Source organism: Vulpes vulpes, chromosome 8 (assembly GCF_048418805.1).
Source record: "Vulpes vulpes isolate BD-2025 chromosome 8, VulVul3, whole genome shotgun sequence".
Classification (NCBI taxonomy): Eukaryota; Metazoa; Chordata; class Mammalia; order Carnivora; family Canidae; genus Vulpes; species Vulpes vulpes.
The window spans coordinates 86,269,736-86,295,260 of NC_132787.1; the positions used below are offsets into that span (position 1 = coordinate 86,269,736).

At 36.7% G+C, this 25,525-nt stretch overlaps 1 protein-coding gene across 1 annotated transcript in view; it reads right to left on the bottom strand.

Moving 5' to 3' along the window:
- The window catches only part of SLC30A6 (solute carrier family 30 member 6), a 41,673-nt gene extending 17,422 nt beyond the window's left edge, over positions 1–24,251 (bottom strand). Inside the window, exons 1-10 of the mRNA XM_026016012.2 lie at positions 24,198–24,251; positions 19,934–20,020; positions 14,484–14,568; positions 13,176–13,218; positions 12,094–12,159; positions 4,678–4,758; positions 4,067–4,102; positions 3,254–3,348; positions 885–933; positions 452–571 (exon numbers count right to left, since the gene is read on the bottom strand). Coding sequence (XP_025871797.1) covers positions 452–571; positions 885–933; positions 3,254–3,348; positions 4,067–4,102; positions 4,678–4,758; positions 12,094–12,159; positions 13,176–13,218; positions 14,484–14,568; positions 19,934–20,020; positions 24,198–24,200 — 665 coding nt within the window. The 5' untranslated portion in view covers positions 24,201–24,251. The remainder of the gene's footprint in view (positions 1–451; positions 572–884; positions 934–3,253; positions 3,349–4,066; positions 4,103–4,677; positions 4,759–12,093; positions 12,160–13,175; positions 13,219–14,483; positions 14,569–19,933; positions 20,021–24,197) is intronic.
- Positions 24,252–25,525: the final 1,274 nt, after the last annotated feature.

Consider the following 25,525-nt stretch of genomic DNA (forward strand, 5'->3'; position numbering starts at 1 on the left):
AATTAAGGACAGATCTTAGTAAACACTAATACTTAAAGGGTAAGTAGTGAAAAAATCATGTCATAAAACACTGAGCTTAAAGTAGCTATAAATTATTTTTCCTAAAAGGGTTGCCTTTTAAAAAAATGTATCACATCTACTTCCTTTTCCTTCTCGCAGCAACAGCAGCCATGGCTTAGCTCTCTTTTACTGCCACCTTTCTGTTTCACTCACCAGGTCAGCAGTAGGGAATTTATAGTTTTTCCAGTCTGAATTATAGACTATGGTAAAAAATACATCTTGAATCCAACCCCCCAACTTTTCAGATGAAGACACTTAAGGACAAAACTTGACCAAAGTTACATAGGCCATAAGTAAACATGCTCTAAATTTAATCCTTATCAATCCCACAGATGCCTTTAAAAGTCAGGCCCCAAAATGGAAACCCTTGAAAACAAAACAAAATACTTACTTAATTTCAATTAGCATATATGTAATACAAAGAGCAAATGCTCCAGCAAGATCAATTAAAACAAATGGATTCATTCGGGGAAGGAAGATACTGCTAAGTCCTGGAATAATTCCACACAAGCTATGAAGAAACAAAGAGTATTCATTAGCAGAATTCAATGTCATACTGATGAAAATCTTGTAAAAGATAACTTGTATTTTAGTATCATATGTATTTTATAGACAGCAAAGAGGATTTGGGAACAAAGTTCTTTCACTCGTAAAGGTCTCTTGTATCATCAATTAAAAAGCAAGAAAAAGTAAAAGGAGAATCTGCAAGATTCATGTAGTAACTTCGGCAACGAATAACATAAATAAATTCCCACAACAGATGAATTTCTCGTGGATCCATCTGAAATTATGTATATCATGTAACCCCATACATAACATCTTACCTCCGACTAAGATCTGCAACATGCTCTTGAAGCCAACTCGTACTAGCAGCTTTAAGAAGAAAACACTTAAATTACCTATAATGCACTACCAGAAATACTTGATTTCCTTAATTTAAAAAATAAGTTTGGCAATGACTGTATCACATTTCACAAAAGGACACGCTATTCAAATCTAGCCCTTCTTTCCCTTTAATCCTTCAAATAATAAAGCAAAAGCAGTTTCCGTGATTTGTATCACCGATCTGAAGGAGTTAATGAACTTACAGGTGATTGTTACTATTAATTTTAAGTTTTAAAGGCTTTTTACAAGTAAAGCAGAACTTCCTAACAAGCGTGCTGGGAATGAGTCACAGGTAAACCAATTAATTCCCTCAGCTCTCAGAGTGGACAGGTGGGGATCTGGCTACATGCAGACACCTGCCAGTTATTGCCCCCTGAACAAGCAGCCTCCAGTCTCAAGCATCCTCTTACATTTATCTCAGGGTGACAAAAATATTCACTTTTTTATGTGTTACATGATGTTAAAAAGATTGGCAAGCTTTATATAAAAGCCACATAGTAGAGAACTTAAGAGCAGACTCTGATGCCAGAATACCAGCTGGAAACCAGCTCTGCCTTAGCTAGATGTGTGGCCTGGAGCAAGCAATTTAACCTCTCAGTGCCTCAGTATAAAATAGGAATAGTAAAATTATTTACCTCATATGGTTTAGGGAGGATTAAATGGGTTAATCGACATAAAGAATTTAGCACAGTGCCTGGCAGACAGAAAGTGCTCAGTATTATTTCTACTCAGATTTCAACTAATATCTCAAATATTAATGTTCTGAGAACTTTAATAACCAGCTAATGAAAATACAAACTAGGTAACCTTTCTGGAAATAAGCTGGCACAATATACATCAATGACTTAAAAAAATATTGTATTTCCAATTCATTTAAAATTTCTTCTCTGGAAATTTATCCTAAAGAAGACCTGGAGATGCATTCAAGAAATTTGATGTAGAAAAGCAGATTGTAGCATTATTTGCAAAAGGAAAACCTGTACCATTCTGATCTTTTCAGAGAGATATAATTTCTGAATTTTGGTACCTTCTTAAAATTTCTAGAATGACATTATACTATTTTAATAATTTATAAGTTTTTAAAAAATAATTCCAGACATTGCAAATTATCATTATTTAATTTTCTAGTTCATGCAATAATTCTTTTTTTTTTTTTAAGATTTTATTTATTCATGAGAGACACGGGGAGAGAGGCAGAGACACAGGCAGAGGGAGAAGCAGGCTCCCTGCAGGGAGCCTGATGCAGGACTTGATCCCAGGATCCTGGGATCATGACCTTAGCCAAAGGCAGATGCTTACTAAGTAAGCCCAGGCACCCTTCATGCAGTAATTCTTAAACTCTAATTCATACAAATACTACTCATGCTTCATAATATTCATGAAGTTGTTTAAATTTGAATGGGCAATTCAGGAAGCTTTCTTCTTCTGACTGTCTTAGTGTTCAAAAGTCACTGAGACCTAAAATGACCCTCTTCTATCTTTGCTTCAAATGTGGGCCTGTGTATAGCCCACTTTGGTTTTTACCTTACTTCTCCATCAATTAGTGATTAACCCCATGTGGGTTAGTGAGATTCCAGAACAGACAAATTACTGAAAAATGACAGTAAGTTTGACCACTGGGGGCACTTGGGTGGCTCAGTTGATTAGGTGTCTGCTTTAGGCTCAGGTTATGATCTGGGGTTCTGGAACTGACCCCGGATCGGGCTCCCTGCTCAATGAGGAGTCTGCTTCTCCTTCTCCCTCTGCTCATGCTCCATCTCTCTCACTCAGCCCCCCATGCCAAAAATAAAATCTTTAATAAAAAATAATAATTTTGACCACTGAAATATCAGTCTGAATTCTACAGACCTGAGAACAAAAAAATATTTCAAACCATATATGCTACTTTACAACATATGCCCATCCACTAATGACACAGAGAAGTTCCTGGGAATGTATTTAACAGAATATAATTATTTGCAAAGAGCACATCAACTATTTGAGGTTTACGGATGCTTCTAAAATGCTTCTGATAGACTTTTTGTAGGTAGGTTATATGTCTAAAATCCCATTCATGTTATTTGGCAAATACAATTTTTCATAACATGTAATTTAATAAATAAGTCAGTTCTGCCTGTTTTTAAGTAATATTTTAAAGCTTGAAATAATTAAATTTTTATAAGTCTCTACTAGAGAAGACCTGAGAACCTTTGGGGTAGTTCTTTCTTCTCTTCAGGATAAGCTTTCTTGTAGATTTATGAGATAAGGAAGTAAACACAAGACTTGTTTTTATGAGAAATTAATCAGATTTTTTATTAAATAAACATACCTTCAGAGACATAAGCAAAAGGTTTATTCCGAACAGAAAGCATTGTGAACAAGTTGAAGGAAAGAGCCACAAAAGTACCAACTAATAATCTTCCCCTAGAAAGAACAGTAACAGTCATCTTTATTTTTTTCTTGGTAATATCAATATGTAATTTCAGCATGCAGACAGACCAAGAGATGGGAAGGCACAGAGTGGTCTGCTTCAGTGCTTTGGGATTTGCAGAGCCATACTCTGAACCTGCTCCATAATCTATGTTTTGTCTATTGCTCCATCTTACACAGGACCAAAACTGACTCTTAGCATTAACTAAGAGTCTTCTTATAGGTAACTTCTGTTACAAATCTATACAAATGCCATGTGTTTGGTTTATAATATACCAGACAGGTCAGAATATCCTAAATTAAACTGATCATAATAGGTAAAGTCCATTTATCTGGCAACTATGTAGTAGATAATAACAGTTCTATTTCTTCTAAAAGTGCTTCTGAAAGATTTGGGCATCAAATTTTAAATTACAGAAGATCAATGGGACTAGCTTAGTGTATTGACCTATGCCTGGCAATTATGAGGGACTTAAAGCCAAGGTACAAAGGTCTTCCTGTGTAATATAAAAACATAAGGCCTTGGGAAGACTTAAGGGTGAGAAGAACTTTTGGGATTTGGGAATTTTGTTTGTGAAGTATTAGTGAAATATATATTTCCACGCTCTGAACTCTGACATTGGCCAAAGCAACTATTATTCCCAAAGTACCACTTAATAACTGGGATCAAATATAATAGTGAATTTTATGTATGTCAAAAGCAAAATCTCACGTGTGTATCTCAGGCTGCTCCAAAAAGCGTTCTGCACTAAAAGAAAGAAATAATGTATTAAATTAGTTCTATAAATTATGAAATTAAAAAGCTTTATTTTATATAGAATTAATCCAATAAGTGAACAAAATCTTTTTTTAAAGTTTATTTATTTAAGTAATTTCTACCCTCAACATGGGGCACAACCCCAAGATCAAGAGTTGCACGCTCTTCCAACTAAGTCAGCTAGGTGCCCTGAACAAAATCTTTAAATATGATATCCAACTGTTGATTATTAGCAGTGATCAGGCAAGGACACTTACAAATTATCCTTAATATGTAATATCAATCTTCTCCACAAAATGCTTCAATGGATTGGTACTAAACATTAAAACATGTCTGACTGAAGCCTTTTCATACCTGCCCAGGATTTAGGAACATCAAATAAAGTAAAAAAAGAAGAGTGAAAATAAGGAAGAAAAGTTTGAACATAAAGAAGCCATACTAGCAAAACTCCAGCACTGTTCATCTTAATTTGTATACCCTTCAAACAAATCCAGTGGATTCTTGCATGTTCCCAAAGGTAGCATAAAGGGAATTTACAATGACAGTAACATTGTATACAAATGTACCTTTCTTTTAATATAAATAGAGCTCCCAACTGTGCCAAGACGGTGGAGGCAAATACAGCTAAGACTTCTAATCTTTCAAATCTGAAATCAGAAAATTAATTAGATCAGCACAATTCATAAACCAGTTATCTCCAGAACATATTTTCATTCATTTATTCACTCAATTTTCATGTGTCTATTATAAGCTGTAAACACTGTTCAGACTACAGATTTTCTAGAATGAGGATAAACAAAGGACATCACAGATTCAAAAAAAAAAAAAAGAGTGCCTACCTGTACAACATCTATTCCCAGAACTCAATATGGCTCTTATTTTTCTAGAAATAATTATCATAACAATAGCTAACACCTGATTGACCCATCTTGTGTTAGACATTGGCTAAAGTGCTTAACATATTCTCTCTTTTTAAAATATTTCATTTATTTGAGGGAGAGAGAGAGAGCATCAGCGGCAGAGGGAGAGGGAGAAGCAGACTCCCCACTGAGCATGGAGCTTGATATGGGGCTCAGTCCCAGGACCCTGAGATCATGACCTGAGCCAAAGTCAGATGTTTAACAATTAAGCCACCCAGGTGCCTGGATATTATCTCTTCTATACTTCCCATTTTATGAAGGTTATTTTATCCACTTTTTAAAAAAGAAGAGATAAGGACCTTGAAACACACACAAAAAAAGTAACCTGTTCAGAGTCATATAACTAGCAAATGGAGGAGTCAGGTTTCCAAACTTGGGCACTTCAGCTCCAGAGTTCATGATTTTAACTACTTATTATACTGTCTTTCACTGCTACACATAATTGTAGTTAATTATGTGTAAGTCTTATAATCCCTAAATTGTCAGCTGGAGGCCAGCCACTGTAGTCCTATTCATCTTAGTTTTTCCAACATGTAATTTAATGGCATTCAATATATGTGGTAAATATAAATGCTTAAAATTTCTCAAGGAATTACATATCTTCAGAAAAGATAATATAATAATTGAGACTGCTTCTCACATTGCTGTTTGCAAATGGAAAAAATGTTGGAATCAATAAAATACAACACATTATCAAAAATATATCAGAAACAGAGGTGCCTGAGTGGCGCAGCAGATTAAGTGTCCAATTCTGGGTATTGGCTCAGGCCATGATCTTTATCTCATGGGTTGTAAGACTGAGCCTTGCCTCAGGCTCCACGCTCAGTGCAGAGTCTTTGAGATTCTCTCCCTCATCCATCCTCCACTTGCAAGCATACTTTCTCTCTCTCTCTCTCTCTCTCTCTCTCTCTCTCTCTCTCTCAAATGAATAAATAAATTCTAAAAAATATATATATAAATTAAATGTATTTATTGACATGGAAAGATATAAGTGAAAAGAGTAGGTCATAAAAGTGTATAAAAACAGTATGTAAATGAAGCAAAGTTATTTGTGGAAATTGATAAACTGATATGAAAGTGCATATCGAACACACAAGATGAAGGAAAGCAAAAACAATCTAAAGAACAACAAAGCTAGAAGATTTATACCACCAGATGTCAATATTTATTTCAAAACTATCATAGTTAACACAGAATACTAATACAAGAATAGACAAATGTACCAGATTGAACATAAAAGAAAATCCAGAAATAGAATTACACGTTCATAATCACCTAATTTATGAAAAAAGGTAGATATAAAAGTGGAGAAAAAGAACTAATTTTTTTCCAATAAATGTTTTACCAATTGAACAACTATGTAGAAACAAATGTACCTTGATTTCTACCTCAACCTATACACAAATATGAATTCCAATTTAGGTGGCTCAGTGGTTGAGCATCTGCCTTTGGCTCAGGTTGTGATCCTGGGGACCTGGGATCAAATCCTACATCAGGCTCTCTGCAGAGAGCCTGCTTCTCCCTATGCCTGTGTCTCTGCCTCTCTGTGTCTCTCATGAATAAATAAATAAATATCTTTAAAAAAATGAATTCCAGTTTAGGTTTTAAATGTGAAAAGTTAAACAAGACTTCTAAATAACCGCAGAATATCTTTATGACCTAGAAGTGGCCAAGATTTCTTGACAAGTACACAAAAAGCACTAACCATTAAAGACTAATAAATTGAATTTATCATTGAAATAACAAACTTTTTACTCATGGGAAAAGATATTTATATATAAAGAACTCTTACAGATCAATAAGGGGAAAAAAGGTAACTCAATTTAAAAATGGGCAGAACACTTTAACAAGCATTTCACAAAATGGGTAATCTGGACGATTAAGAAATATATGAAAAAGTAGGGCAGCCTGGGTGGTTCTGCCTTTATCTGTGTGTGTGTCTCTCATGAATAAATAAATAAATAAAATCTTAAAATATATATATATATATATATGAAAAAGTCAATAAAAAATATGAAAAAGTGTTCAACTGGTCACCAGGAAAAGAATTTAAAACCACAAGACACAACTACATACCCCAGAATGGCTTAAAAAAAAAAAGGCAAAACCAACTGTTGGTGTAGGCATTAACCAAAACTCTCATACATTGCCAGTGGCAGAGTAGACAGGTAAAAACCACTCTAGAAAACTGGTAATATCTTCTAACAATGAACATATGTAAATCCTACGACTGAGTAACTTCACTCAAACATATATGTCCAACATAAAGGGATACACATGTACAGCAAAAGACATGTATGAGAATATTCATAAGTAGTTTTATTGATTATAGCTAAAGGCTAAAAATCACCTAAATGTCCTTCAATAGTTGAACATAAAAAAAAAATTATCGCATGTTCATAAAATGGAATATGAGAGCAATGGACCACAGTGAACTACTGCTACAGGAGAGTATACACTGTAATCCCATTTATGTGCCTTCAAAAACACAACAATAATCTGCAAGGAATACTGGTCAGAGCACTAATCCTTTTGTTGGGTTCTGACTCTGACTCAAAAAAAGGGAGGGTTTTGGGGAAGATTTGTAGTGTTTTATATCATGATGTAGATGGTAGTTATAGAGGTATATTTATTTATTAAAATTCACCAAACTATACAAGGATATAAGACAGAAAAGATACAGTCCTTGGTACCATGAAATTTATATATATATAAAGATTATATATATATATATATAAAGATTTTATTTATTTATTTATTTATTTATTTATTTATTTATTTGAGAATGAGTGGGAGGGAGAGAGAGAGAAAGAGAAAGAAGGAGCAGGGGAAGGGGCAGAGGGAGAGAGCGAAGCAGATTACCCACAGAACAGGAGCCTGACATGGGGCTCGATCCTGGGACTCAGGGATCATGACCTGAGCCAAAGGCAGATGCTTAACTGACTGAGCTACTCAGGCGCCACTGAAGTTTATATTTTAAAGGGAAAGACAGAATAACAACTTATAAGCTCTAATAAATTCTATACAGAGAATTATAGTAGTCTGATACGACAAGAGGCTAATTGGGATCTATTTTAGATTGCACCCAGTCACTTAATGACATTGGCATTTATTATATTAGTATTGGAATAATAAGATGGAGCTTATCTTGCAAAAATGACATGAAGAACATTTCAAACAGAGACAACAGCTTGTACAAAGGACCTAAGGCAGCAATAAATTAGTTCTGTAAAAAAAAATCACAGAAAGTGTTGTATAGAGGACATAAAAGTGGTAACTTGAAGAGAAGGAGGCATAGATCATCTCATAAATGAATTCTGTGAATTACTGAAAGGAGTCAGGATTTTATTTTAAGCATGATAGCAAACAACTGGGTGGTTTTAAGGAGGAGACTGACGGTATGATTTAGGTTTAAAAAGGTGGTAAGAGCAGAGATATGGGGACCAGTTAGGAGCCTGGATTAAGGCAAGAAATGAAGATTGCTTGATTAGGATTGTAGTAGTTGACATAGAAATGGGGGTGAGGGCAGATTCTGGATGTGCGTGTAGGTTACCCTGATGTAACCTGCTGATGGATAAATGTGGGAAATGAGAGAATAATAAAGGATTTTGCTTGAGTAACTGAGTGGCAGTATACTTACTGAGATAAGAAAAACTGCAGTGGAACAGGTTTTAGGGGAAGAAAACAAAAAGTCTAGCCAATATTTAAGACACCAATTAGACATTCATGTGATGTTGTAAAGAAGACAGTCTGAAACAAGACAGATCTTAGAGCTAGAGAACTAGAGTTGGAATTACTAAATATAGATGATATTTCAAGCTATGTGATTGATTGTAATTATCCTCAGATGTTAATTTTATTGTTTAATTGCTCCCTCCTTTCTTGTTCACTCTAAATAAGTGGGTCAAAATGGGAGCTATCATGTCCTTGTTTATCCTTGTCTCCATACTGGACCAATCAATAATTCTTTCTCATGATTTTCTTATCCAGAGTTGGCAAAGGATCTTTCCTTCTCTAAGAAGAAGGTAAGAAGGTTCCAGTTAAGGTCATGCTAGGAGTGATTCCAGGATGGTGAGGAAAAGTGGTCTAAGAAACTAAACCTGACATGCAGAGAATAGTAGGCCTGACAGGTAAGAGAAAGACAATGTCCTGAGTGTGCTAGTCTCTATGCCAGATACCTCAGTCTTATATATTTCTGTTATATAAATCACAAAAGTTCCTATTTCCCTCCCCCAACACTAGTTTGAGTTGGATTTTTGTCACAACCAAAAGCCTTAACTCAGAGTCACAGATTCCCGTATACAGATACCTCTATGTACCTTATAACTTTATCATACTAATAGTCCAACTCTATCAAATTTCAGTGACACTTAGGAATATCTTCACTTTGCATTAAAATTTCATAGTTTTGCCCTATTGTTTAAGTAAACAAAATCTGATTTTGTTTGAAAGACTGTTTGATCTAAAAGTTTATTTGCCAAAGCCAAATTCTTCTTTTGATGGGAGAAGATAATTGCAAATGATATAACCGATAAGGGGTTAGTATCCAATATATTAAAGAACTTATACAACTTAACAGACATACACACACATACAATTAAAAATGGGCAGAAGACATGAACAGACATTTCTCCAAAGAAGACATACAGATGGCCAATAGATACAGGAAAAGATGCTCAACATCATCAGAGCAGTGCAAATCAAAACCAAATGAGATATCCCATAATATCTGTCAGAATGACTAACATAAAAAACACAAGAAGCAACCAGTATTGGTGAGGATGTGAAGAAAAAGGAACCCTCATGCACTGTTGGTAGGAATACAAACTGGTGCAGCCACTGTAGAAAATAGTAAGGCAGTTCCTCAAAAAATTAAAAATAGAATTACCATATGATCAAGTAATCCCACTACTGGGTATTTACTCAAAGAATACAAAAACACTAATTTGAAAAAACATGCGTACCCCTATGATTACTGCAGCATTATTTACAATAGTCAAAATATGGAAGCAGCCCAAGGTGCCTATCAATAGATGAATGGATAAAGATTATGTGGTGTATTACAATATAATAGTAATACAATGGAACATTATTCATCCATAGAAAAGAGTGAAATCTTGCCATTTGCAACAACATGGATGGATCTAAAGGTTATAATGCTAAATGAAATGAGTCAGTCAGAAAAACATATATACCATGTGATCTCATTCCTATGTGGAATTTAAGAAATAAAACAAACAAAAAAGAGACAAACCAAAAAACAGATTCTTAACTACAGAGAACAAACTGGTGGTTACCAGAGGGGAGGTGGGTGGGGATGGATGAAATAGGTGAAGGGATTAAGAGTACACTTACTGTGATGAAGAGTTAGTAATGTGTAGTATTAGGTACCACTACATTGTACACCTGAAACTAATATAATGCTATATGTTAATTACATTGGGATTTTTAAAAAAGATTTTATTTATTTATTTGACAGAGAGTGAGTGAGAGAGAACACAAAGCAGGGGGAGTAGCAGAAGGAGAGGAAGAAGTAGGCTTTTCACTAAGCAGGGAGCCCAATGTGGGGCTCAACCCCAGGATCCTAGGATCACAACCTGAGCCGAAAGCAGACACTGAACCAATTGAGCCACCCAGGTGCCCCATATTGGGATTTTTAAAAACTAAAAAAAAAAAAAGAAAGAAAAAAGAAAAAGAAAAATGACAAGTGTTAGCATGCTGGTGGGAATGGAAAATAGTGCTGCCACCGTGGAAAATGTATGGTGGTTCCTCAAAAAGTTAAACATGGAATCACAGAGTATGATCCAGGAATCAGTAGACACCCAAAAGAGCTAAAAGCAGGGATTCAAACAGACAGTTGTATACCAATGTTTATAAAAGCATTACTTACAATAGCCCAAAGGTGGATACAACAGAAGAATAAAAAATTTGACATATACACAACAGAAAATTATTCAACTTTAGGAAGTCATGAAATTCTGATATATAAAACAGATGAAATTTGTAAATATTAAGTGAAATAAGCCATATTCAAATACTGTGTGATTCCGTTTATATGAGGTACTCAATACAGGCAAATTCATAAACATGAATTTGGTGCTTGCTAAGGGCTGAGAGATAGGGGAATACGGAGTTATTGTTTAATGGGTACAGAGTTTCTGTCTGGGGAGAGGAAATATTTCTGGAAATAGATAGTGGCAGTTCTCACACAACACTGTGAAGGTACTTAATGATACTGAATTGTACACTTGAAAATGGTTAAAATAGTAACTTTTATGTTACACACATTTTATCACAATAAAAACCCCCACAAACTTAAAAAAGAAATTCTTCTTTCAAGTTTTTTCCTAGGATCAGAAAGGAACTCATTTTTTCCATTACCAAAAACCTCTAATACAAAAGATTATCTTCTAACTTTCAATGTTTAGTAATTTCTAAAACTATAGAAACAGAGTATCAAATTCTTTGTTAGTCCACTGCTATCACAAATCCCGTCTTTTTTTTTTTTTTAAGATTTTATTTATTCATTAATGAGAGACACAGAGAGAGCTAGGCAGAGACACATGCAGAGGAAGAAGTGGGCTCCCCTCAGGAAGCCCAATGCCGGACTCGATCCCAGGACTCCGGGATCATGCCCTGAGCCAAAGGCAGATGCTCAACCACTGAGCCACGCAGGCATCCCCACAAATCCAGTCTTAAGATAAAAATACATCTCTAACACTACATTAATGTTAAAATATATCACATTTACACTAACATGTACGGGACAAACCAATAGGAAAATCCTTTGTATTTTCTCTAAAATTTAAGAGATTACCAAAGTATTAGAGAACCTAATGTGAACACTTTATTTTAATATGATTTAAATTTAAATATTTATGTTTCTTATCTAGAATCCTGTTGGAAGAATTTTTTTTAATCTACTTTTACTATTTGATCCCCATTCCATTACACAGGCATTTATTCTCTACAAACACTCTAGCTAGCTCTTTACTGCCTGATAACTACTACTAAAATTTTAATAGCAATAAGTTAGCAGAAAATAAAATGACTTGAACTTACCCAAATGAATAGACAGGACTAGGTTTCTTCATCATTACCCAGTAACTTATCAAACATGTCATTAAACTAAGTAAAAAGGAAAACAAATTTAGCTTTAGAACTAGAGCAAGAAGATAACACAGAGAACGAAATTAAGTTTTTAGAATTCCTAAGTTTGTTGGAAGTTATCAGTGTTTGCAGACTAAATTATTCTAATAACCTATAATCTAATCACTATGAGCATCCTAATACCTGAGTTTTAACATGTGGAGAAACTGAGTAAAGTCACAGTACCTCAAGTCAGTAAACAGAACCTAAACTTATATTTTCTCTACTCAGTAAGTTACCCACCTAGTTTCTGAATTGAGCATGCAAAAAAGACACAGTAATAATTAAAGTAATATATTTTGTTTTAGCCACAAATAAGAAATCTTAACTCTGATAAACTTTTATCTTTGTTAAGAGTTAAGGTAAATATTACTAACCACATTCTGGATGGGATAAAATTATGTTCATTTTCCAAGTACAGTGCAGATTCACTTTAAATTACTACAGTGTAAAATCCAGGTGGTAACTATATGTTTTAGATGAGTCAAGTAGATTTAGTTACGTGACTGATAGAAAGAAAACCTTATACGCCTATGGCCATCAATCTTGCAGACATCAAGGATTTTGCAAACCTTACATGGCAATATGAGAGGTCCTAGGAAGCAGGGAGCCAAAAGGGTGTCTCTCTAGCTCACAATTATTAACTTCTTAGTTACTAATGCCCATCTACATGGTTATAGAAGGAACTGTTATGTTTTTACTTGACCCTTCTCCCTGCCCACAGCTGACTCAACTATTGATAGGCACGCAAAGCGTATAATCTAATGCCTGGATATTATTTTTTCTGTTTCTCTCTAAATGGGATATTTTCTTCCAGTATATCTCCTAATAGTTATTGTTTATATATATGTTCTATGTTGATAATTTAACTTATTTCACAGATTACTTCCCTTTAAGCAGAGAAAACATAAATTCAGTACAACAAATTCCTTATTAATTTTGAAACACTAAAGAGATTTTTTTTTTTTTTTCTAAAGAGATTTTTTAAAACTTACCTAAAAAGATCAAAAATGGTCAAGTAAGTATAGGCAGTTAAAGCTGCAAAACAATAAAATGATTAAAATGTTGCTGAATCCACTGTTTGAAAATATAGCTAATCAACAAGATTTTTCATACTTGGAGTATCCATTACCAAAAAAATCCCTGAGCCACTAATTAATCTATGTTGGCAATCATCTAGATCAATATAAGTAGCCAAACTTGGTAAATACAGACACATCTGACTGGCTCAGTTGGTAGAGCATGCATCTCTTGATCTCAGGGTTACTGAGTTCAAGCTTGGCACTGGAGCCTACTTAATTAAAAAACAAAAACAAAAAAGGTTGGTAAATACAGAAGCTTACTTTAGAACCCAATTTCTCCACCAGGGAAAAGAAAGCAGTATATACCCAAAAGTGCTGTGATCATTTTTATTTTTGTTTTTTACCTTCTTCTATCATTTGAGTACTATTTTAAATACATTCTTTAAATAGCAAGATGAAAACAATGGTACATAAAAACATAAGAGGTCAAGAAATGGGATGCCTGGGTGGCTCAATTAGGTGGGCATCCAGCTCTTGATTTCAGTCATGATCTCAGGATCAGAATCCCAAGTCGGGCTCCCTATTGAGGATGGAGTCTACTTGGGATTCTCTCCTCTTCCCCGTCTGCCCTGCTCAAGCTCCCTCTCGCCAAAAATAAAAATAAATACCATTAAAAATTTTTTTAAAAAGAGTTCAAGGACAGCCCAGGTGGCTCAGCGGTTTAGCGCCGCCTTCGACCCAGGGTATGATGCTGGAGACCGGGGATCGAGTCCCATGTCGGGCTCTCTGCATGGTGCCTGATTCTCCCTCTGCCTGTGTCTGCCTCTCTCTCTCTCTCTCTCTCTCTCTCTCTCTCTCTCTCTGTGTGTGTGTGTGTCTGTGTGTGTCTCTCATGAATAAATCAATAAAAATCTTAAAAAAAAAAAAGAGTTCAAGATTTCCCTTTTCAGGGAAAATCCAAGAAACAGAAGTCTCAAAATCTCACTTAGATACTGCATAAATTGAAGGGCTAATCTATCACATGAAAAAGGAATCTTAGTCTCAGAGAGATATAAAGATATTTTAAAAAAATAATAGCTCATTTAAAATGATAATGCCTAACAACTGAACCAAATTTTACAGTTTACAAGGCACTTTTCATATAGGTTCTCTCATTTAAACCTTTTGAGTTATATTTCAGAATAATACATTCTATGTAAAGAAAGATATACCTTTATTTAAAATCAGAACAATAAATTGAAACTAATAATTAACTCCAAAGAAATAAGAACAGTGACATACCTATACTGTTAGTGGAACTGCACCACATAAGCAGGAAGCCAGTACATGTTAAGTTTATTGCACCAAAGAGCAATATCTTCCAGGACTGTGAAAAAAGAAAATCATTCTTAATTGTATAGTGCTGATAAACTTCACTGGGCCTGTTCAAGTTGCTGCAATTCATACTCTCCAAAGGAATAAGCACATCTTCCTTCAAAAAGTGTTACATTTTCTATATCTACCAAAATTACCATCAACCAAGTTATTATTAAAATACATATATTAAAAAAATAGTTCTAAAGCTGGAATTCTCAAAGAGAAAAAGATTCTGCCATATAAGGTCTCAAACAGTTGAGAAAAATAGGCATATACCATAATATCATTCTGTCTCTTTTAATATGTACATAGAAACAATGATAGCAGATGGGGCAATATATAAAGCAACTTGTGAGTCTGAGTAAAGGGCTTAAGGGAATTCCTAACACTAATCTTGTGACTTTTCCGTACGCTTGAAATTATATCAAAATAAACATATTATTCCCCTCTCCCCAAAAAAGGGCTGCATTTACTTATTTACCAAATAAGTCATATGAAATAGGACTGCAAAAGAGGGAAAGACTACCATGTGTTAGAAGTTCATAGACCTGAGGAGCATCTGCATAGCTCAGTGGGTGGGTACCTGCTTTTGGCTCAGATTGTGATCCCAGTGTCCTGGCATCCAGTTCCACATCAGGCTCCCTTCTCAGTGGGGAGCCTGCCTCTCTCTCTGTCTCTCATGAATAAATAAATAAAAATCTTTAAAAAAAAGTTCATATACCTGAGATATACCTGGAAAGTAGCTAGGATTTCGTCAGAGGAAGCAGAAAGGGCATTCTAAGAATAAAAGAAGACATCAAGTGAAGTGTTTTGTTTTGTTTTTAAGATTTTATTTTATTTATTCATGAGAGACAGAGACACAGGTGGAGGGAGAAGCAGGCTCCAGGCAGGGAGCCCGATGCAGGACTTGATCCTGGGTCTCCAGGATCAGGCCCTGGACTGAAGGCGGTGCTAAACCGCTGAGCCACCCGGGCTGCCCAAGTGAAGTGTTTTTTAATTTTTATTCCACTCCACTCCCTAAAAAGAGGGGAGATCTATAATTGTGTGAAAGTAGAAGTGAAACAAGTTAGTGAAAATGGAGTTATTTGGAGGTGTTAAAATTAGATATATTTGCAAAGGTGAAATGTGGGATAGGATGACTTTAGAACACGGATGCAAAATGTAGGTTTAGGATGAAGAACCTCTCAGAAAGGTAAGAAGGTCCCTCTGTTCCTGAAGGGACAGAGAAACTGTGAGCTAGGAAGAAGTGACAGTGAAGCAGCACTGAACTAAAAACCTATACATCTCTAGAAAATAAGAAACAAGGCCATTTTCTATGGTAGAGTAGGACTGGAAACTTAAATCCAGAGGAGAATTTGCAGAGCAGCAGTTCTAGTGAGTGTACTACTGAATCATCAGGGGAGAACAAGAATGCCTATCATAAATTTATGGTAGGCAACATTCTGCAGCTTCCTCTACCCCCACAAGCAAAACCACAGAAGCAGCTAAGGAAGGGATGTTAGACTGAGAGCTAATATAATAGGTTAATGGGACAAGGGACTCTCATAGTGAGGACATTAATGGAATGATTGGACATGGGCTCTAATCAAGACAGGGATTCAAGAACAGTCAGAAAAGGAGGATAAGGCATGTAATTTAAAAAGGACATTCTCTGCAGCTCTACTGATGAATCAAGTTATTTATCAATAAATATTTGAGTACTATTTTCTAACAGACATTTTTCTAGACACTAGAGATACAGCAGGGAACAAAATATGGACCTTATAATCTAGTTGGGATAACAATTAGCAAATACATAAGGTCAGGTGGTGGTAAGTGCTATGAAGGAAAAATAAAGTACAGCAAGAATACCGTAATGGGAGACATGGAAAAGGTGCTCTCCTAGACAAGGTGGTCAGAAAAGACCCCTTTAGTAAGGTAACATGTAACCAGAAATCTTACAGAGGCAAAGGAACTAAGCATGCAGATATCTAGAAAAGAAAATGGGAACCACAGTACAAATGTCCTGACACAAAAGAGGATCTGGCTGAGGATGGATAGACAAGAAGGGAGAGGGAGTCTGGGGTTCCATCAAGTAGTGTCTTGTATGCCAGCAAAAGAATAGAGATTTATTCCAAATGAGATGGAAAGTGGCTTAGCTTTCATTTTTACAAGACCATTCTGGCTTCTCTATGTTGAATACACGGTATAGGGATAGAAGGATAGAAGTAGGAAGACCATTTAGAACGTGACTGCAGTAATCGTGAGAAATGGTGGTTTTGAGGTTGGTAAGAAAGTCAGAAGAGTCAGATTCTTAGCATTACACTGAGGATAGAGTAGAAAGATTTACTTACAAAATGGATGAGGAATGAAAGAAAGAGAGGGAGAAGAATGTCTTCAAGGTGTCTGGCCTGTGCACTGGAAGAACAGAGTGGCCATTTAGTTAGGAAGGGACAGAAAATCAAAGTTTAGGTTTGACCATATTAAATTTGAGATGCCTATTAGATATCCAAGTGGAAATGCTGAGAGGGCCGTGATACATAGGAATGTAGAAATAGGGGAGAAGTTATGAATTGAGATATAAATATGGGGTCATCAGCATATGGTTACAGAGGTTTATTAGTTACTTTGTTAAAGCTGTTTCAGTGGATTGGGGAGGACTACAGCCAGACTGGTATGTATTTAGTGGATACAGAAAGAAGTCAAAGTGAACAGAGAGTGAAGGCAATTATTTTAAGTAGTTTCGCTATATCAAAGGAAGCAGAGAAATGAGGCAGTACCTGAAAATGGAAGATATGGTATGTGATGATGCAGGAAGGAACAATTGTAGGAAGGTTATCTTTGAGTAGACAAGTGGAAGCACTGGCCTTATATAGAAGATCGGAGAGTTCATTCATAGAAACAGGAGGAAAGGCAGAGTGTTGGGAGATGACAGAATGTGGAAGTGTTTTCTGATTACTTCTTTTCCTTTAGTGAAACAGGAAGCAAGATCAAGAGGTCAGAGTGAAGTTGAATAAGGTTTTAGAAGTTTGAAGATAGAAGTGAAAGACTGGCATGAAACAGCTATCTAGAAAAATGGAAAACTGAATGAACTAAATAATCCAGTATGACATATTTGATCATGAATTTAAAATTTTTTTTATTATTATTTATTTATGATAGTCACAGAGAGAGAGAGAGAGAGGCAGAGACACAGGCAGAGGGAGAAGCAGGCTCCATGCACCGGGAGCCCGATATGGGATTCGATCCCGGGTCTCCAGGATCGCGCCCTGGGCCAAAGGCAGGCGCCGAACCGCTGCGCCACCCAGGGATCCCTGATCATGAATTTAAAGTAAGACCAGACACCATGGTTTTGTGTTTCTCTTGGGCTACATTCAATTGCTTGAGTGCAGGAACAGAGTAGCAAGAACTAGACTTAATGATGTTAAGGATTTGCCAGGAAAGTATCAGAGGAAGAGTAATAGATGAAAGGAGGGCACAAAGGAGTTGAAGAAATATGCAAGAAATTGGTGATGATGGACCAAAGAATCTAAATTGGCTAAGTAAGCAAATGAGGATAAGAGATGAAAAGTAGTGAAGATATGGCATAGTCAATGGACTGGATATCCTAGTAAGACTGGAGAATTACTGGAATTGTGATAATACAAGGAGTAAACTAGAATAACAAGAGATGGTGACTATGAGTGAAATGCTTGAAACTGAGACAATGGGAAGATACGGTTACTATAAATGATAATGTCTATGGTATGATCATAGGAATGAATGGTTGGAAGGGATATCAGACAAGATTATTTGTGGTGAGGAAGTAAGGAACTGAGAGGTAAGGATCTTCCTCATGATGTAAGAAATTACAAAGAACTAAAACAGGAGCAGTAGTAAAGAGAGATGAGCTAGATACATTTGTAAGATTTAAATTATTATGGAGATTATCTGCACAAAGCAGGTGCTCTTATATTGGTTATGTTCCTACTACCTATTCTGTGGTATAGTGTGCTTCAATAAAGCATAAGATTCAAGAAGTTTCTGTTTGCTTCTGCAATGTTTCTTTCCATCAATATTATAACATTCTATCTGTTCTCAAGAGATCATCCTAAATGATTAGATATACAAGAGGCAGATCAATTTCCTACCCTTGGCTCTTTAGGTTTAAAGAGCTATACTAAGTTAATAGAGCGATACTATTTTCAAATACTAGAATTATTGAGTTCTGACTATATTTCAAAGTTTTAGCAACAGGAGATACAGTGATTAGAAACAAAGAACAGAAGACTCTAGTCTAGTATTATAATACATGGCCAATATCATTGGTACACTTATGTTCCACTGAAACTAGGTTTATTTAAAATTCATCACATATTTATTGGCTGCTTATTTTGTGCTTTTACTAAAAAGTGAACAAAAACAGACATAGTCACTGTCTTTGGAGAGCTTATAGTATATTTTAGACAATAATGAAAACAATAAAAACAGAACAATAACTAGAAGGTCTATATTGGTAACAAAAAAGGGTACTGATTATCTTTTTTTTTTTTAATGTAAGCTCTAACACAGCATGGGTGGATCTTGAATTCAAAAGCATAACTTATTTTTCTTTGCTTACACTAAAAATGAGAGAATATGGCTTTAAATTGCATCGATTAAATTTGTAAAAAAAAAAAAAGTAATAAAAGGCAAAATAATTTCTCTTTAAAACTCATTAGAATTATATAAAAAACTTAACTGAAGCCTAGCTTCCTCCCAAGCAAAACAACTGTGTATCAAAGTACTGTAATTTTGCTTAGCCAGGAGTGCCTGGCTTACCCAGTCAGTAGAATATATAAGATATTTTTGATGCTGGCGTAGTGAGTTCAAGCCCCACACTGAGCGAAGATTAGCTAAATAAATAAATAAATAAATAAATAAATAAATAAATAAAATTGCTTATTTAACATAAAAAATGAAAACAGTGTGGTAGGGGGTGCCTGGGTGGCTCAGTTAGTGGAACATGCAACTCTTGATCTTAGGGGTCATGAGTTCTAGCCCGATGTTGAGTGTAGAGTTTTACTTAAAAATAAAAAGTGTGGGGATCCCTGGGTGGCTCAGTGGTTTGGCGCCTGCCTTTGGCCAAGGGCGTAATCCTGGAGTCCCAGGATCAAGTTCCGCATCGGGCTCCCAGCATGGAGCCTGCTTCTCCCTCTGCCTGTATCTCTGCCTCTCTCTTTCTATGTCTATCATGAATGAATAAATACATCTTTAAAAAAAAAACAAAAACAAAAACAAAAAGTGTAAAAAAAAAAAAAACAACAAAAAGTGTGTGGTGGGATCACGAGTAATTTCTACATGCCTTAAAAATTATCTTTTTCAATGTCATAACGTCTGTGCAATGATTAAAATTAGAATTAATAAAGATAACTTACCCTTCGGTCAGCTGCTACAAGTCTAAATTCCTGTAATAACTTGCCAAAAAAAGATCTTTGCGGTTTTCTAAAGAGATGAATTGTCCCCTTTAAGATAAAAAAATAAACAAATCAGCATTGAAGTATCTAATCTTTTTCATATCCTGTAATGGGATATGATGGTAACAGCTAACATATACTGAACACTCAGTATATTATTCTAGACACTTGACAAGTATTTATCCATTTAATTCTCATAATCATCTATGAAATGGAAGTGATTTTTAGTAAATTGCCCAAGGGCTAACAAATGGCTAAGCAGAAATTCAAACCCAGGGATTTTAGCTCCAGACTTCACACTTTTATTTTGAAATGGAATAGTCAATTTTGAACCAGAAAAGCAAACCATTTGCCATTTGCCAGATAGCTCTACTGGAAATAAAATAATTCAATTTACCTAATCAAAGCTTTATATATGAAAAGTTTGGAAACTATTATTTTAGAAAAATCTCTGAGGTTCTCTCTTAGGCAAAGTATCTGAAATCCTGGATAGCCTTTTTAGTCCTTGCTAGTACACAGTATGGGGCCAGCAGAGAAAGGGCATAACAGTGGGGTTACCACCAAGAGAAGTAACAGTGGAGACTAGAGAGTCATTGGCCACTCAAGTACGGGAAACTTTAGCTTTTATTAAAGGAGAGTTTAAGCACACATAGGAAATTAGCTTATGATTAAGGCAGTATCCAACATCAGGAGGAGAAAATATGAGTTACCAATAAATGGTTTTGGAAAAGGTCAAGTTGAGATTCTCATTGTATTTCTTATTCTAGTTTTTTGTCATGTTAAAACTAAAATATAAAACTGTAGAGTATTTGAAGAAATTTATGGATGTATAATTTTATAATCTTGCAGATGGAGAAGACTTTTCATAATAGGACATAAAACCAAGAATCTATAAAGGGAAAAAAATTGATCAATTTTACTATCTTGGGAATATAATACCCCAAAAAACCAAAAACAATCCTAGAGAGGAAAGATAAACTGGGAAAAAAAATTTTTTAATTGTTATTCCAAAAGCAAAGTATTGTTTCTAGGGGAAAAAAATATTTCACAGTTTTCAGTGGGTCATATATAATAATTTGATTGCTAAGCGCCATGCACTTACTTGTTTGGACTTTAATTTTAGCAAAATGCTTTCCTGACAGTAAGGCCACAATCACCGTAACAGCCACACTACATTGCCACCTCACTATCGTTGGCCAATTTGACTTAAACACTTAAATTTCACAGAAAGCAGTGTAACTGAGTATTAACAGATTTAAAATGAGGGAAACTTTCAGATCCAACTCCAGCACAGGTATGATTTTCCTAGTTAGCTACTAGGACCATCTCAGTAGTTATGTTAAAAAAAAAAAATAGGTATATCCCATTTCTTCGAATCTCAGACATGTCATTAGTTACATTAGGTTGAGACTCAGAAAAGGCAGAAAACTAAGCTGAGCACTAGAAATCACCATTAAAAACCAGATTGTTGATAACTGAGGCCAAGTGGCCTACACGGGGGCTCATTATATTATATTCTACTTTTCTGTGTTTGAAAATCTCCACAATAAAAATTTTTTTAAGTAAAACACACTTAAAATATAAAGCATTAGAAAAAAGTGTTACTAATTTTGCTATCCAAATAAAGACTAGTGTATATGTAACTCTAAGTCTTTGCTAAACTAATTCAGCTGAAAAGGAACAATATTCTATTTTCATTTGAGATGCTAATGGTCATGTTAATGAAAATACCCTATTCTTAATGAATTATGTGCAGGATATTTGGTCCCAAGCACAAATTCTGCTCAACACTGTTATCCCTGGGTATCCTCTAACTTCATCCCACTTTATTTGTTAAACTTTTGGGTTAAGACAGTACGTTTTCTAAAAGGTAAAGGGCCATTTCTGATGCCATTCTGATATTGGTTAAAATAAAACCCCACAAAAATCCTAAAGTTCATGTCACTTTCCAAAATTATATTGGTCCCCCACTGCTATCATGATAAACTCTTAATTTTACAACCTGAAATCCAATGCTTTCAAGTGATTTAGCTTGTTTCTTTTCAGTTTTATCTCTTGTTCCAGATAGGGAATCAACTCCAACTAAACTGGTGTACCCCTCGTCTCATGATCATACTACTCAAGAGTGAAAAGGCCAGACTTGTCCAACCAAGCTCTAACAACCCTGTAATACTTAAGCAAATTACTTGACCTCTGTTTCCTCCTCCAAATGAGAGTAATGAATAGATTAAGAGTAATGGAATAAAGTGTAAAGTACTGTTTCATGGCTGATCTTCTATGTGAAGCCTTCCTAGATTATTCCAAACTATACTGTTCTTTACCCTACTTGCTTTGCAAATTAGCCAGGATAGCCTGCATTTTAAGTTAATTTTTTAGTGACTTCACTAATGACAAGGGCTATATTTTCTTTACATTTTCTAAGATAGCTTGTGCTTTGCACAGTAACACCTTAATAAACAAAACATGAGTGACTCATAAACCCTTTCTTCCCCAAAACTTCTAAAATAAACCTTAAATGCTACTATTTTTTTGCATTATGGTTTCAAGCATAAAAATTTAGTGCCATAGCTATTTATTTGGTGTTTTAAAGACAGGTATTTATTGATACCAGTTCCTCTGGGCCAGGAACTGTTACAAGGGTCTGGGAACACCAGCGTGAATACAGAGGTCCTGCTCTCAAAGAGCTTACAGTCTAGGAAATGAGGAAGACAAGTAAACACACGATTTTAACATAGTCTGGTAAGGGCTACAGATGTTACTGGTAATTAGCACCAGTTACCATGGGAGCACAACGGAAGCACCTAATAGTATCTTGAGATATAGGAGAAAGTCTCATGAAAGAGACTAAAGGACATATAAGGGTTATATTGATAAGGATGAGGGGTAGGAGACGATTGAATCCAGCAGATAGAACAGCATATACAAGTTAGGTGCAAAGGCCTAATCCTTAGAGCATCATCTGCAAGCTCTTCACTGTGACTGGAATATGAATGTATGTATGTGAAAAAAGAGGCTATAAAGAAGCTTTGCGTGCGCGCACACACACACACACACACACACAGAAGACAGCAGCATTAGCAGCTTGACAACACATAGCTTTTGTGTGCCATACCATATAAGACTTTATCTTGAGGATTATGGCAGGGAAAGGATTGAAGCAAGGGGGGGGGGCAGGGAGTGACACAGTCCAACTTCAGAAATTTAATTCTGGCTACACAGTGGTGAATATTTTGAAGAAAGTAGCTCGAAGGCTATTTGGACAGCCTCACCGACAGTAAACTTTTACCAACTTCCTGTGTGCAAAGGAGGGATTACAGAAAATTTACAATAGAAAAAGAAAGTATAAATAAGACCTTTTGGGGGGACCATTTCCACTCAAGGAAAAAACGTACTAGAGTGACAATGGCTTAGGCACTGACAAGTGGTGCTTCTCTCCTACGGAGGCTATCAAGAGATCCAAGAATTTTTCTGATAAAACGGTGTGTTCCTTTTTTTTTTTTGGTGTGTACCTTTTTTGACGTCAAGATTACAATCAACTTATCTTTCGATAAAATTCAGATATATATACATATATATTTGATTTGTAAAAGCATAAAAAAGACGAATTTCTCTTTTAAAAAAAATCACATTCCCCCCAAACCGTAAGGTATATAGTGGGATCTGCAAACGCAGATAAAGACGCTCTACCAACACCTGGACTCTCTGCAACCACCGGCCTTCTGAAAGTTGCTGCTGTATCAGGCTCCCTGGCGCTCCACTAAGCCAGGTTGCAGGGTGGAGCGTCCACCTCAACACCGCACTCATGACCCTCTCTATGAACAACGGTATCGTCACTGATGTAAGCATCACTAATTACGGTCGCCGTTGCTTGGACTTGTTTTCAGAGCTTTTGCTGGTGCAGACGCTGGCGCCGGCAAAGACTTTTATTTCTGTATCAAATATATATCTCGGCACGGGAAAGTGATAAACGCTAAGAACTGAAAGCTCGGCCGCGAGCAGAGCCGGGATGCCAAGCGCCTAAGGGACCTGGCGAGGGATCGCGGGGGGTTCGGAGCTCTGCGGGCAATGAACGCTTCGGACGTCAGTCGCTTCTCTTGCAGGGGCCCGAGCACGACTCCGAGGACCCCTCCTTTGGGCAGCTGAGGCATGTCAAGGCCGCTTCGGGATGCGAGAAGATAAGAGGCATCATCTACGACAGAAACCCTCAGACCCCCAGCCAACTCACCATGATAAGGAGCCGCACAGCTCCCGCCGGAAGACGCTCTGGGAGCGAGGGTGTCCCTAGAGCGGAAGGGGTGGGGCATCGGAAGCCGATTGGCCGAGAGAGACACGGGGGCGGAAGTGCGTGCTCCGACTCCGTTCCCGCCCCCTCCCCTCTACCCCTGCGTGCCATAGAGGCGAAGGCAGCAGCTAGAGCGGCCGCGCCGAGGCGCTTCGGGGGGTGCGTAGGTGGAGCCGAGGGAGCTGAAGACCCAGTCAGGGAGCGTCTAGATTCTCCTTGTAACGTTAGGAAAAATTTCACTTAGTGCTGAAGCGCTTTTACTTGTGGGGTAGAATTTTTTTTGCACTATTTTGTGAAATAGTGTTCCCGTTTGAGGAACCAGGAAGAATAAGAAACTTGGCCAGGGGCGTCTACCTCTGGTTCTCCGTTAATAGCCGAATTTGAACTCAGACCAGTGTAGGCAGTACCGTGTTCGGTTTCCCAAAGCGCTGATTTCTCATGAAATTGATTTTAGGGAACTAATATCGTAGAACACGGGAAATAAAAAGACTCTGTATAGAATACGCAGCGCATGTGTGCATCAGGCACTGGTCAGGGAGACGACACAAGGAGGGAGGGGAAGGGTGTTCGCTGTAGGGATAGTGTCATGTAGAAAATAGAGAGTGACTGGGTCGCGGATTATGGTAGTCCGGGAAAGCTGCTCCAAGGAAGTGAAATTGGACTTCTGGGTGACGGGTCTTTTTGCGAAGATCATTCCAGGCGGGACAGACCGTCCAAACAAAACAGGCAGTAGGTGTTGGAGGGTCTGAAAGGAGGCGGTGTCTGGAGCCTTGGGCTGGAGGGCAAGAAGCGAAGAGATCTAAACGGTAAATGGGTCAGATCGAGCAGGAATTTCTAACTTAGGGGTAAGGAGACTGGTTCGGTTTTTGTTTTGCCTTCTCAGGGGAACGGGCAGCCCACGGAGGGTGTTAAGGAGGCGGTGAGCTTTACGCGGTGGCTGGTGGTGGTGGTGGTCGCTGGGCAGTAATTGCCAAGCAAGCACTCACGGGCTAGCACTGTTCTGAGGTTAGCATGCGTTAGCCAAACCCCTCTTGGTGGGATTTAAATCTCGAACTCGATTCCCCCGGCAGCTTCCATCTCTCCACGTCTCGTTAGACTCCGCAACTATTGCTTTCTGTTAGGTTCCTTTGACTATTACTCTGCACGGAAACGGTTTTGGAGTTCACCAAGGATTTGAAAGAAATCTGTAGGCATATTCTGGGGCTTTTATCTCTGAAATGCTTAAGATTTCCTTCCTGATTTCCAGCTGTTCTACGAGCCCCAAGTGGCTC